At 43.0% G+C, this 15117-nt stretch overlaps 1 protein-coding gene across 2 annotated transcripts in view; it reads left to right on the top strand.

Annotated features, from left to right (window-relative positions):
• LOC137377094 (ecotropic viral integration site 5 protein homolog) overlaps positions 1 to 15117 on the top strand; it is a 279264-nt gene that overhangs the window by 198908 nt on the left and 65239 nt on the right. For both annotated transcript variants that reach the window (XM_068046389.1, XM_068046391.1), the window contains 2 exons: positions 957 to 1051; positions 13917 to 13982. In XM_068046389.1, the coding sequence (XP_067902490.1) occupies positions 957 to 1051; positions 13917 to 13982 (161 nt within the window). The remainder of the gene's footprint in view (positions 1 to 956; positions 1052 to 13916; positions 13983 to 15117) is intronic.

Raw genomic sequence — 15117 nt, 5'->3', positions numbered from 1 at the left:
CTGTTGGATAACTTGTAGAAGGGATGACTTCCCAGAGCAAAATTAGTTACTGATTGTTTTTCTCAGAAGTAGCTGAGTTTATATTCATTTGGTTAGTCGAAGAGACTTAGCAGTTGGCAGGAATAAAGACAGAAGCGCAAGGGGAGAGCCAACTGTGTAACAGCCCCGACAAACAAATTGTTCTGCAGCACCTGTGGATGAGCCTGTCACTCTAGAATTGGCCTTTATAGTCACTCCAGGCGCTGCTCCACACACCACTGACCACCTCCAGGTGCTTACCCATTGTCTCTCGAGACAAGGAGGCCAAAGAAGAAGAAGGAGAAGAAGAAGGTTATTCTGACACTTCGCATGATGTTTAAGTATTCCATATCAGTGTAAAGCAGCCTTTGGGCAACCAATGTGGTTGAACTTGTTGCATCAAATTATTTCCTTCTCTTGTCTTAATGAGACAAAACAGATCAGTGAAAATTAACTTGTAATCCCTACGTTATTCATCAATTGTTAGATAATTTCCTGTTACTGAAGATTAGTTTTAAAGCGTAGGCTGACCATTTTAAAAGCATGAATATGAGTAATGTGTTCTGGCTCAGACTGTACGCTCAAACCAGGAGGCCTGAGGCCTGACCAAAATAAGGCTTTGCGGACTGATCTACATAATGTGAACGAGCTGCCAGCACCCGTTGCACCTCCACAGGCAGCTCACCCATTTCAAATGATCAATTTTGGGCCAATTGCCTCGCAAGCAGTAACCATTGAGTAAGTGGCGAGGGGGCAGTAGAACAGTTACGGTGGGAGTTTTGTTCAAGTGCAACTGTAGGGCTGTGGAGTCTATAAAACGGGACACACTGAGATCCAATTTCTATACCATCATCTCCAGTAAAGCCTAACTTGTTCCACTATACTTCCAATCTTGCTGAAGCTAGTACTTTCACATAACTTCATTATTTTCTTTCCAGGATTTTTTATTCCTGGATTTCCAAAGCTCCAACGGTTCCAGGCACACCATGATCAAATTTTAAGTAAACTCATGCCAAAGCTCAAGAAACATATGGTAAGAAGTTCTATTTTCTTTAAATTGTAACATGACTTTCATCGTTTTATTCTTTTATTGCTTTATTGTGTTCATCATTCTCCTTTTATCTGATTTGATACATTCTTAAGGTGTTGCCAAAAAATTTTGAAGCTGAAAATTCACTGCCCTACCATCCCACTGCCATCATAAGTCTAGCAGGATTGCAACTGAAATTTAACTGGCACCATCCCTGCCAGTTTCCCCGGGGCCTTGTTTGAGGTGAACTTCCACCCACTCCATCCTAAGTCACCCGTATCAGAGAGGACCTGGGAATCTGTCAGGCTCATACAAGTATAATTGAGCAATTAACAAATTGAAATGGACAAGCCGGATCTTCTGAGCAGGTTGCACACACACATCCTAAAGGGCTGGAGTTAAAGGCAGAAGTCGACAGGTTGGTGCCGGCTTAACACCCCACCCACACCCAAATGCATGCACTTACCCATTTTAAAATTCCCCGCAATGTTTCAGGCCAATGATCTTGCATCAGAACTGGTACATAAGTGCTATTGAGAGCCAAAGATGATTTCTTTGATGTTGTTAAAAGTGAGCTAAGACACACCACACTAAGGTTTTTTTTTCCATTTGAAAGTGGAGTGGTGCCTTTTAGAGGTGACCCATCCAATACCATGAGTGTTCTATCCTCACCAAAGTTGAAAGTTGCTCCCGTAGAGTTCTGTGTTGTGTTGTTCATAAAGAAGTCTGCCACTTGCTTAAGGATGAAATCACCATGGGATAGCATGCAAATTTTGAATAGTATTGAATTAATTATGCATTTCTGGGCATACCAGAAGTCACCATGCAGGCAAGAGAGAAGAAATGTTTGAGGAGGTTTAGTTACTGTGTTGGGACAATATAAATGGAATATAGTGCCACAGAGACAGGAATTTGCGGTGGAAAACAGAATGGGCAACAATATCAAAGGTAGAAGAGAAAACAAGGACTGACAATGAGCCACAGTCAGTCACACAGGGTATCATCTATGACTGACCTAGCTGGTTTAAGTGTTTGTGGATGGGTTGGAAACCAGAGTGGAGGAAGTCCTTAGAGAGAGAGTTGCTTGAGTCATAAGGTAGCATTTTGGAGAGAAAGAATTGGGTAGTACCTTGAGAGGGTACTGGGATAAGGATGGATTTATTAAGAGTGGGGTGATGGCAGATTAAGACGGGTGGTAAGAATGTTGGAGGATAAGAAGAAGTTAGTTATGTTAACATGAATGGGGTAAAGGAGTGAAAGTGGATAGTCAGTATCTGCGCCAGAAGACTGTTGAGGGTACAGATATGGGACATTGTGGAGATGATGAGTTTGATGACAGCTGGTGGGAGATGAGGAGAAGCAGTGAAGGGTAGGGTTGCTGGAGCCAATGAGGAGGGCATATAAGGCAGAGACAGCTGCATGAATAACCTCAATTTTGAAAACTAAGGGCTGAATCTTAACTCCCAAAAACAGATGGGTTGGGGTCGTGTCAGAGGTTAAAATGCAAGAAGTGTGAAACAGGAACGATCTTGGCCACATCTGATTTTAATGGGGGCAGGAGGAGGGGTGAGTGACCAATCCATGGGAAGCGGGTTGGTGATTTAAATTTTATAATGAGGCTGCCTGCCTTCATTTTAACAGTCATTCTACTTTTAACCATAGGCGGTCGGGTTTCCCAAGCCTTGGGAAACTCGGCAGCTGAAAGAAGGCGAGAAAGATTGAATCCACAAGGTAAGTTCCTTTACAGCACTTCTGGCAGGCCAAAGGAGTGACAGCATTTCCTCCAGGCCCGAGAGGCTACCCACTAACGTCACCCACCATTCCCCATCACCCCCATTGACCACCATCTACTCCTCTCTCCCCCAAGCCTGGAGGAAGAAGAGTGGAAGAGCAAAAGTAATAGGGGCTTTGATAGGGGATCAGACAGGCATTTCTGCGGCAGTAAACACGACTCCAGGGTGGTGTGTTGCCTCCCTGGTTCCAGGGTCAAGGATGTCATGGAGCAGCTGCAGGACATCCTTCTGAGGGAGGGTGAGCAGCCAGAGTTCGTGGTCTACATTGGTACCAATGACATAGGTAGGAAGAGGGATGAGGTCCTGAAAGCAGATTTTTGGGAGCTAGGAAGGAAATTAAAAAGCAGGGCCTCCAATGCAGTAATCTCAAGATTACTCCCAGTGCCACATGCTAGTGAACATAGGATTAGGAGGATTGATCAATTGAACATGTGGCTGGAGAATTGGTATAGGAGGGAGGGCATCAGAATTCTGAGTCATTGAGACTGGTTCTGGAACAGGTGGGACCTGTACAAGATGGACAGGCTACACCTTAACAGGACCGGAACTAATATCCTCGCAGGGAGATTTGCTACTGCTGTTGGGGAGGGTTTAAAGTAGCTTGTCAGGGGGTAGCTCAAATTGGAAGTAAGTAAATCTGGTAATAAGAGGTAGAAAAGTAGTAAGTGACATTAGAAGGCAGGCGAAACAAAGGTGAGCATCAACTAGGCTTAGAATGCAGAATAATGTCAAGAAGACAAGGTTAAGGGCACTCTACCTGAATGCACGCAGCATTCGCAACAAGGTAGATGATTTAAAGGCACAAATTGAGGTAAATGGGTATGATCTAATTGCCATAAAGGAAACGTGGCTGCAGGGTAACCAAGACTGGGAACTGAATATTCAAGTATATTCAACATTTAGGAAGGACATGCAAAAAGGAAAAGGAGGTGGTGTTGTGCTGATAATAAGGAATGGGATAAGTAAATTAGTAAGGGAGGATCTCAGATTAGAAGAACAAAATGTGGAATCTGTTTGGGTGGAGTAAGAAACAGCAAGGGGCAGCAAACATTGGTAGGAGTTGTTTATAGACCACCAAATAATAGTGGTAGTGTGGGGCATGGTATTAATCAGGAGATTAGAGCAGCATGTGGCATGGGTAATGCAGTACTCATGGGTGATTTCAATCTGCATTTAGACTGGGTAAACCTAATGAGCACTAATGATGTGGAGGATGAAATTCTGGAGTGTGTTAGGGATGGTTTTCTAGAGCAGTATGTTGAGGAACCAACTAGAGAACAGGCTATTTTAGATCTTGTTTTATGAAATGAGAAAGGGCTAATTAATAATCTTGTTGTGAAAGAACCTTTAGGGATGAGTGACCATAATATGATAGAATTTTACATTATGTTTGAAAGTGAGGTAGTTGAATCTGAAGCCAGGGTGTTAAATTTGAACAAAGGAAATTATGAAGGTATGAGGGGCAAATTGGCTGAGGTGGATTGGGAAAACACATTAAAAGGTCTGACAGTACATAGGCAATGGATCGTCTTTAAAGAAATATTACGTAGTTTACAGCAACTATACATTCCTTCAAGACACAAAAACCCCAAAAGTAAAGGCAGCCAACTGTGGATAACAAAGGAAGTTAAGGATTGTATAAGATTAAAAGAAAAGGTCTATAAAGTTGTCAGAAATAGTATTAAACCTGAGGATTGGGAGGATTTTAGAATACAGCAAAGGAAGACAAAGAAACTGATAAAAAGAAAGGGAGAATAGAATATGATTGTAAGCTAGCAAAAAATATAAAAACGGACTGTAAAAGCTTCTACAGGTACGTTAAAAGGAAACATTTGGCTAAGACAATTGTGGGTCCATTACAGGCAGTGTCGGGAGAATTTATAATGGGGAATAGAGAAATGGCAGAGAAGCTAAATGATTACTTTGTGTCTGCGTTCACTGAGGAAGATACAAGAAATCTCCCAGAATTAGAGATCCAAGGGGTTAGGGGGAGTGAGGAATTGAAAGAAATTAGTATCAGTATGAAGGTTGTATTGGAGAAATTAATGGGGCTGAAGGTTGCTAAGTCCCCAGGACCTGGTATTCTACATCCCAGAGTGTTGAAAGAGGTAGCTATGGAGATAGTGGATGCATTGGTGATCATCTTCCAAAATTCTATAGATTCTGGAGCGGTTCCTGCAGATTGGAAGGTTGCTAATGTCACCCCACTATTTAGGAAGGGAGGGAGGGAGAGAGAAAACAGGGAATTACAGACCTGTTAGCCTTACATCAGTCGTTGGGAAAATGCTAGAATCTATTCCAATGGATGTGATATACGCGCACTTGGGTAATAATGTTCTGATTGGGCATTGTCAATATGGATTTATGAATGGGAAGTCATGTTTGATGAACCTGTTGGAGTTTTTTGAGGATGTTACTAACAGAATTGATGAAGGGGAGTTGCTGGACATGGTATACTTGGATTTTCAGAAGCCTTTTGATAAAGTCCCCTACAGGAGGTTGGTTAGCAAAATTAAAGCACATGGGATAGGAGGTAATATACTGGCATGGATTAAGGATTCGTTACCAGGCAGAAAGTAGAGAGAAGGAATAAACGGGTTATACTCGTGTTGGCAGGCTGTGACTAGTGGGGTACCGCAGGGATCAGTGCTTGGGCCCCCAGCTGTTCACCAAATATATTAATAATTTGTATGTGGGGACCAAATGTAGTACTTCCAAGTTTGCGGATGGCACAAAACTAGGTGGGAATGTGTGTTGTGAGGAAGGTGCAAAGTGGATTCAAGGGGATTTGGAAAGACTTAGTGAGTGGCCAAGAGCATGGCAGATGGAATATAATGTGGAAAAATGTGAGGTTATCCACTTTGGTTGGAGGAACAGATGTGCAGAGTATTTCTTAAATAGTAAGAGATTAGAAAGTGTAGATGTATAAAGGGACCTGGGTGTCTTTGTCAATAAGTCACTGAAAGCTAACATGCAGGTGCAGCAAGCAATTAGGAAGGCTAATGGTATGTTAGCCTTTATCACAAGAGGATTTGAGTACAGAAGTAGTGAAGTCTTGCTTCAATTATATACAACCTTGTTTAGACTGCACTTGGAGTACTATGTGCAGTTTTGGTCCCCTTAGGAAGGATATTATTGCCAGAGAGGGAGTGCAACAAAGGTTCATCAGACTTGTTCCCGGGATGGTGGGACTGTCCTCTGAAGAGAGATTGGGGATACTGGGCCTGTATACTCTAGAGTTTCAAAGAATGAGAGGTGATCTCATTGAAACCTACAAAATACTTAAAGGGATAGACAGGGTAGATACAGCTAAGATGTTTCCCCTGGTTGGGGGAGTCTGGCATCAGGGGACACAATTTCAAAATAAGGGGGAAGCGACTTAGGACAGAGATGAGGAAAAATTTCTTTACTCAGAGGGTTGTGAATCTTTGCAATTCTCTACCCCAGAGGGCTGTGGAAGCTCAGTCATTGAGTATCTTTATAGCATAGATTGACAGATTTCTACACATGACATAAGGGGATATGAGGATAATGTGGGAAAAAGGCATTGAAGTGGATGATCAGCCATGATCATATTGAATGGCCTACTCCTGCTCCTATGTTCCTGTGACCACCATTGGAACCCCCCATCTCCCCATCACCACCCCCAAGGATGCAGGGAGCGGGGAGGAAGGTCAGAGGAGAGTAATTAACCAGCCAACCTTTGCATATTATGTAGTTTACGTAACTGTACAAGATTAAATGTAAAATTGCCTTTTAGTTTTCTTTGTAAAGTAGTCCAAACACTAATTCATTTAGTGTGCTTTCCCCCTATTTTTTATGTATAGATGTAAAGTAAATAAGGTACAAAATATAACTTTTAATATTAGTCAAAACATTGAAGGCAGATTTCAAAACAAAAGCAAAGTATCAGTATGAGAACAAAGTGAGAGCTGTTTCCCTGGTGGAGATGTGTGGTGTTTGGGCAGGTGGATTGTACCTGATGGCCACCTGATAGTTTCAACAAAACATACTGTCCATTATGAGGGCTAGGCCTGGTTAACATTATAACTGGAGGGTGGCCAGCTACTTTGGTGGCTGTAGGCCGTGCAGTGGTGGGCAACCTGACAGGCTCCCGGGCCTGGAAATAGGTAGGTTTGAGAGGGAGAAGAGGTCCTGCTCTTTTTGGCCTCTCAAAAAAAATTAAAACGTACCATGTTGGCTTCTGTTTGGCTGGACTGCCGACTGATACTGAGCGGAGTGTGGATTAACATGCTTTGCCCAGTACTGTCCTAAAATACATGTCGGGGTCTAATGTACGTATAAAGGGCTACCACCTGACTCAGGCTGGTTCTCTGGTCACCCAGCAGTGAACTTGGGGAAGATAGGGATGGCCACACCGTCAGCAGGAAAGGTCTAGTAAGTCATTCCCCACAATTCTTTGGTGTTACCACCTTATTTCTGCCAGCCAGAAAGTCTCAAAATATCTATCCTGCATCTTTGCTTCCATTTAGTGGCCAATTAGCTGAAGGGCTTACCATAATCTTCCAAACTTCCCTGGGTATGGTTACGGGTACGGGCGAGGTGCCAGAAGATTGGAGAGGGGCAAATGTGACACCTTTATTCAAGAAAGGATGTAATGGCAGTCCGAGCAGCTAAAGGCCAGTTAGTTTAACATCTGTAGTGGGTAAGGTTTTAGAAACAATAATCAGGGAACATATCACAGACACTTAGAAAAGTTCAAGTTGATTAAGGATAGCCAGCATAGAATTATAAAAGGCAGATCATGCTTGACTAATTTAATTGAATTTTTTGATGAAGTAATAGAGAAGGTTGATGAAAGGAATGCGGTGGATATTGTTCATAAGGATTGTTACGACCAAGGCGAAAATACCAAAACTGTTTTCCCAATTACTGCTCCGGTCAATCATGTACTCTATTTTTATCCAAGGATAAAACACACCAACCAGGTTTCTATAATAAACAACAACATTATCAGTTTATTATAAAGCAAATCTTAACCAGTAATGAAGTAAAGCATAAACACACAGATTGAAATATTAAAGTTCCCTTTATACCTTAGCCCCTCATGCTCACACACACACACACACATACACTGGTTAATTCGAAAAATAAAAAGACTTTTGTTTTTAGAGCTCTATTACAGACAAAAACTACTTGGGCGGAATACTTGCTCATTCTTGAAGAAACAGCAGTTCCAAAACTGGCATACAGTCTGGCCTTTGAGTGCACGTAGAAGGGTCACTGGGATCTTTTAGAGCAGTTCTTTTCAGGCGGCGTTGAGAATTAATTTAACAGGTTTTTCTTCAAAGACAGGAGACGAGATGAGTTGACACAGTGACTTTTCAGGGTCTTTTAGAGAGGGACTGGAAAGCTGAGCTGGGTTGTGGTCTTCTCTCCTTCCTTGGGAATTCTCTTCTCTCCTTGGAAGTTCTCTCCCTTTTTATGCAGTTCAACCCCAACTCAAAACAATTCAAAAGCAAAACCAACAACGGGAGGTCAACCTTTTGACCTCCATCAATCTTGAACTGTCACTTATTTGTAAACAATTTCTCCAAGTGTCCAAAGTTCTCTGTTGTTTATTGAGCTGGAATTCAGATGGTTTCCTGGAAAGGCTTGTTGTTGCTGGAAGTCAGGTGGTTTCCCGGAAAGGCTTGTTTTCCTCACAAGACCTCTCAGTGCCCCTTTTAAGGAGAGAAGACCACAACCCAGCTCAGCTTTCCCGTACCTCTCGAAAAGACCCCGAAAAGTCACTGTGTTAACTCATCGCGTCTCCTGTCTTTGAAGAAAAGCCTGCTAAATTAATTCTCAACGCCTCCTGAAAAAAACTGTTCTAAAGGATCCCAGTGACCCGTCTATGTGTACTCAAAGATCAGACTGTATGCCAGTTTTGGAACTGCTGTTTCTTCAAGAATTTCCAGGGACTGTTTTTCAATGTCAAGTGGCCTTTACATGACCCCCTTTGAAAACCCCAAAGGTTAACATTTCTTCAATCTTTCAAAAATGAATCCTCAAGACATATATTTAACAAAACTCAGAGGCACTTTTGGAACAGGATTTTAAGAAAGCATTTGATAAGGTACCACATAAAAGGCTGGTTAACAAAATTGAGGCTCATGGAATAGGAGGATCAGTGTTCAGTTGGATAAGAAATTAGCTTCAGGACAGAAAACAGTGAGTCGTAGTAAATAGTTGATTTTCCGATTGGAGGATGGTAGACAGTGTTGTACCCCAAGGGCCAGTGTGGGGACCACTGCTTTTTTTACTGTATATAAATGACTTGGATCTTGGAATACAGAGTAGAATCTCAAAATTTGCTGGCGACATCAAACTTGGAGGTGTGGCGAACAGTGAGGATGATATGAACAGCCTGCAACACGACATAGATAGGCTAGCAGAATGGGCAGATAGGTGGCAGATGGAATTTAATACTGACAAGTGTGAGGTGATGCATTTTGGCAGAAAGGAGGCAATATATACTTAATGGTACAGTTCTAAAGAGTGTGCAAGAACAGAGGGATCTGGGGTGCATGTGCATTGATCTTTGAAGGTGGCAGGACATATTGAGAGAGTGGTTAATAAAGCATATGGGATCTTGGGCTTCATAAATAGAGGCATTGGGTACAAAAGCAGTGAGGTTATGCTTAAACTTATAAAGCTCTGGTTAGGCCCCAACTGGAGTATTGCATCCAGTTCTGGTTACCACAATTCAGGAAGGATGTGAGGATCATTGAGAGGGTGCAGAGGAGATTTACCAGAATGGTGCCAGGGATGGAGGATTTTAGTTACAAGGTTAGGTTGGAAAAGCTGAGTTTGTTCTCCTTAGAACAAAGGAGATTAAGGGGAGATATAATAGAAGTGTACAAGATTATGACAGGCATAGATAAGTTTGACAAGGAAAAACTGTTCCCATTAACAAATAGTACAAAGACTAAAGGACACAGATTGAAAGTTTTGGGCAAAAGATGCATGGGGAATAAGAGGAAGCATTTTTTTAATGCAGCGCATGGTAATGACCTGGAACACTCTGCCCACAAGGGTGGTGGAAGCAGATCAGTGACAATCAAGAGGAAGTTGGATGGCCACCTGAGAGAAACAGGGCTATGGGGATCGAGCTGGGGAGTGGGAGTGATTGCATAGCGCCGTGGAGAGTCGGCACAGACTCGGTGGGCCGAATGGCCCCTTTCTTTTTTTTTTAGAGATATAGCACTGAAACAGGCCCTTCGGCCCACCGAGTCTGTGTCGACCATCAACCACCCATTTATACTAATCCTACACTAATCCCATATTCCTACCACATCCCCACCTGTCCCTATATTTCCCTACCTCCTACCTATACTAGGGACAATTTATAATGGCCAATTTACCTCCCAACCTGCAAGTCTTTTGGCTGTGGGAGGAAACCGGAGCACCCGGAGAAAACCCACGCAGACACAGGGAGAACTTGCAAACTCCGCACAGGCAGTACCCAGAATTGAACCCGGGTCGCTGGAGCTGTGAGGCTGCGGTGCTAACCACTGCGCCACTGTGCCGCCCCTGTGCAGTATACGACTCAAAATATGGTTATTGCCATGTAAGATGAAAAATAATCATAAATTATTTCAAATTTACGCCCCTTTGCATGAAATTATTTCTGCTTTTTTGTGTAATAAATCTTTTTACAACTGTTAAACATAAAGCAAAACCTTAATCTAACCCCCATTTGAGTTCATTCACAAAGTACCCTTAAACACCAGCAAAAGTCCACAGTTCGAAAATTATATTGCAGACTGGCTTAAGATTGCTGAAGGAAAGAGTATTTTGTAGATCAGACATTATTTCCAATAAACCAGTTTTGCTTAGTTTGAAAAAAAGCAAAATACTGCGGATGCTGGAAATCTGAAACAAAAACAAGAAATGCTGGAATCACTCAGCAGGTCTGGCAGCATCTGTGGAAAGAGAAGCAGAGTTAACGTTTCGGGTCAGTGACCCTTCTTCGGAACTGACAAATATTAGAGAAGTCACAGATTATAAACAAGTGAGGTGGGGGTGGGGCAAGAGATAACAAAGGAGAAGGTGCAGATTGGACCAGGCCACATAGCTGACCAAAAGGTCACGGAGAACAGGCAAACAATATGTTAATGGAGTGTTGAAAGACAAAGCATTAGTACAGATTAGGTGTGAATACACTGAATATTGAACAGCAGCAAGTGCAAACCTGAAGAAAAACAACCTGAAAAAAACAGTGGGTAAGCAAACTGAACAAACTAAGATGAAATGAAATACATGCAAAAAAAGATTGTAAAAAATGTAAAAAGGAATGTAAAAAAAAAAGGAAGAAAAAATAACTAAAAATGAAAGTAAAATGGGGGGCTGTCATGCTCTGAAATTATTGAACTCAATGTTCAGTCCGGCAGGCTGTCGTGTGCCTAATCGGTAGATGAGATGCTGTTCCTCGAGCTTGCGTTGATGTTCACTGGAACACTGCAGCAATCCCAGGACAGAGATGTGAGCATGAGAGCAGGGGGGAGTGTTGAAATGGCAAGCAACCGGAAGCTCAGGGTCCTGCTTGCGGACTGAGCGGAGATGTTCCGCAAAGCGGTCACCCAGTCTGCGCTTGGTCTCCCCAATGTAGAGGAGACCACACTGTGAGCAGCGAATACAGTATACTACATTGAAAGAAGTACAAGTAAATCGCTGCTTCACCTGAAAGGAGTGTTTGGGGCCTTGGATAGTGAGGAGAGAGGAGGTAAATGGGCAGGTATTACACCTCCTGCGATTGCAGGGGAAGGTGCCCTGGGACGGGGACGAGGTGGTGGGGGTAATGGAGGAGTGGACCAGGGTGTCGCGGAGGGAACGATCCCTTCGGAATGCTGACAGGGGAAGGGAGGGGAAGATGCGACTGGTAGTGGCATCACGCTGGAGGTGGCGAAAATGGCGGAGGATGATCCTTTGGATATGGAGACTGGTGGGATGAAAAGTGAGGACAAGGGGAACCCTGTCACAGTTCTGGGAGGGAGGGGAAGGGGTGAGGGTAGAGGTGCGGGGAATGGGTCGGACACGGTTGAGGGCCCTGTCAACCACAGTGGGGGAAAATCCTCGGTTGAGGAAAAAGGAGGTCATATCAGAAGCACCGTCATGGAAGGTAGCATCATCAGAGCAGATGCGTCGGAGACGGAGAAGCTGGGAGAATGGAATGGAGTCCTTACAGGAGGTAGGGTGTGAAGAAGTGTAGTCGAGGTAGCTGTGGGAGTCGGTGGGCTTATAATGGATATTGGTAGACAACCTATCCCCAGAGATGGAGACAGAGAAGTGGAGGAAGGGAAGGGAAGTGTCAGAGATGGACCATGTAAAGGTGAGAGAAGGGTGGAAATTGGAAGCAAAGTTGATAAAGTTTTCAGGTTGTTTTTCTTCAGGTTTGCACTTGCTGCTGTTCAATATTCAGTGTATTCACACCTAATCTGTACTAATGCTTTGTCTTTCAACACACCATTAACATATTGTTTGCCTGTTCTCCGTGACCTTTTGGTCAGCTATGTGGCCTGGTCCAATCTGCACCTTCTCCTTTGTTATCTCTTGCCCCACCCCCACCTCACTTGTTTATAATCTGTGACTTTTCTAATATTTGTCAGTTCCGAAGAAGGGTCACTGACCCGAAACGTTAACTCTGCTTCTCTTTCCACAGATGCTGCCAGACTTGCTTAGTTTGAAACTGACATTCCTATGGATCAGCAATTAAAAAGGCTAGCATTAAGGAAAGCTATTGACAATAATTACTGGCTGTTGCATATGCAATTTATATTTTATTATTTTTATATTTGGACAATTAGAAATGTAGAAGTCTGCCAACTGTACTTCATTATACTGTAGAGTGCCAGATTGTAAAGGATAGTTTGTAAACGTATATATGAGTACTTAGTTGCTAATCTGAAACTTGATAACACAGGAGAAATCATAGGTCAGCTGGAAGGGATAGAGTAAAAATAGACTATTGGCTTGATTCTGTGGGTATAACATATTGCCAACTCATTGACATTCAGGCATCTATATTTGTCTCATAGGATCAGAAGAGCTGCGTGACTCTTTGACCTCCACATAAGAGTAGATGATATTTCAATGTTGAATCATAAACTTTTAAAAAGTTGTTCTTGTGATGTGGGCAATACTGACAAGGGAACACTGAACGTTTTGAGTCAATCAAATAGTGTGGGACTGGAGTCACATGTAGCCTAGATCAAGTAGGAGTGGTATGTTCCCCATTCCCTGTCGGATATTAGTGAACCAATTTGGTTTTTACAACAATCTGGCAGCTTTTTTGGTTATTGTTAGCCCACAATTTATCCAATTTTGTTGAATTCAATTTTGCAATTAGCCTGGTGCTATTGAACTCACAGGAGGAGAAATTTGTTCGCGTTGCATCGCTTCTAGTGGTATGATATCCTTGCAGAACGCCACGCAGGGCATGCAGGTAGTGGCCTGCAGCACTACCTGCCCCCGGGATTTTAGGTAAGCTTGCGTAGGGCTGCTAGAAGTGGCACTACGCAAACAAATTTCCCCCCCCCCCCCCCGTGCCCCCCCCCCCAATCCCCAACAATCTCTGGGTTACTAGTCAAGTACCATAATCACTAGCTATTGGACTCTTAATGTTTTGTTGCAAGTTGATTTGTTTCATACCTTTGTATAATAGTTCTTACTTAATTCCAATTCAAAATCTACTTTTTTGAACAAGATATATCACACGTTTACTTTAAATTGCTCAAAAGTTAGGTTAAGTCAAGTTCAATAATTAAACTAACACCTTTCATGATAGATACTTTTTAAAATGGTTTATAACATGTGCTACATTTATCGATGGGTGGGATTTTACTATTATGGATCTATGTAGGCCCTTATCCAGAGTGATGTTTTCCTTTTAAAGATTACAAAAGGCTATTTCAAATGTTCGTATTATTTGTATTTTCCCCTTATCTCTAAAATAAAAGTTTTTTTGTCTGTAGAATTAGGAATTATCTGCACTTTCTGATTAGCCCAACAATGAGTAACACCATGAGAGATCTACCAGTTTTCCAAGTTATATTTCTGATTTTGCAATACAGGACAAAGAACAAATGTCAACAGGAATATACACCACCAAATGGTTCCTACAGTGTTTCATAGAAAGAGTAAGTAAAACTTTGATATTATGGAAGGGGTGCAATGTGTCAATTGAGGGAGCAGTATAAGAGAGACAGCAAATTGGAAACCCCCAAGAGCAAGAGATGAATTCTTGAGCTACAGATCTGTGAGACCTCAACTGTGGGGACAGTTTGAGAATTCGGTGAGAGAAGTTGGCTGAGTGACAGGAAACAGAGAACAGTGGTGAACGCTTGCTCTTCAGACAGGAGGAACATATATAGTGGGGAAGGCCAAGGACAACCTTCCCGCCCAAAGGCTAATTGAGACCCTTAAGTAGCCATTAATTGACCACTTAAGGGCCTGTTCCCATTGCCGATGGTGTGGCAGGGGGTGCCTCCACCACGGAGGAGGCTGCCCAGTCAATCAAGGCGGCATCTGTGTGGGCTTGGAGGTGGATGAGGCCCACCTCCGTGGGCAGTCTGTGGCCCATGGAGGACTCCGGCATTAAAAGCTGCCCCTCTCCCATCACTCACCCCCTGCCCTCAACAACCCCCCCCCCACTTAAGTGGCCCCAGTGAGTCCGCCCCCACTTATCTGCAGTCCAGGCTCCAGCGCTGCTCCTGGTCCGCTGACTGCTGCAGTGACCACTACTCCTGGTGGCAGTGCCAGACAGTTAATTGCCTGAGCGCCTTTAAATACAGTTGGCATATCCTCCAAAGGGCCAAGGCGAGATTCCCCTCGCCTTTTGGGCCTGGCATCAGGACCCCCCGCCAACTGCAAAATCCAGCCCTAAGTCAAATGAGATGAGATTAAAGTTGCAACTGTGCTGTCTGTATACAGAAAAGCTATCATCAGGAGGAATTCAGAAGAGAGGGTACAAAGCTGGTTCCTGAATTTAAAGGGTCGAGATTGGATACCTTAATACTTTATCCTCCTGAGGATATTGTAGTACAGAATACCAGGATGAGTGGTGAAACAGAAAACCATGACAGGTTTTTTTTAAAAAGGACTGGATGAATTACTACTAAAAATATGATTCAGCTATTGATTCTGGCATCACAATAGGAATGGGTTGATGGTGGTTTGGAAATGTAGGTTTGGTGACTGAATGGTTTTATTCTGCCCTTAAACATCACTATGTTACTGCTTATATTACATATTTTGACTGTTACAGTTGAAAAT

This window comes from Heterodontus francisci, chromosome 14 (assembly GCF_036365525.1).
Source record: "Heterodontus francisci isolate sHetFra1 chromosome 14, sHetFra1.hap1, whole genome shotgun sequence".
NCBI classification, from domain to species: Eukaryota; Metazoa; Chordata; class Chondrichthyes; order Heterodontiformes; family Heterodontidae; genus Heterodontus; species Heterodontus francisci.
Note: the sequence above shows the minus strand (reverse complement) of the source record. Positions and strands in the feature narration are given on the sequence as shown.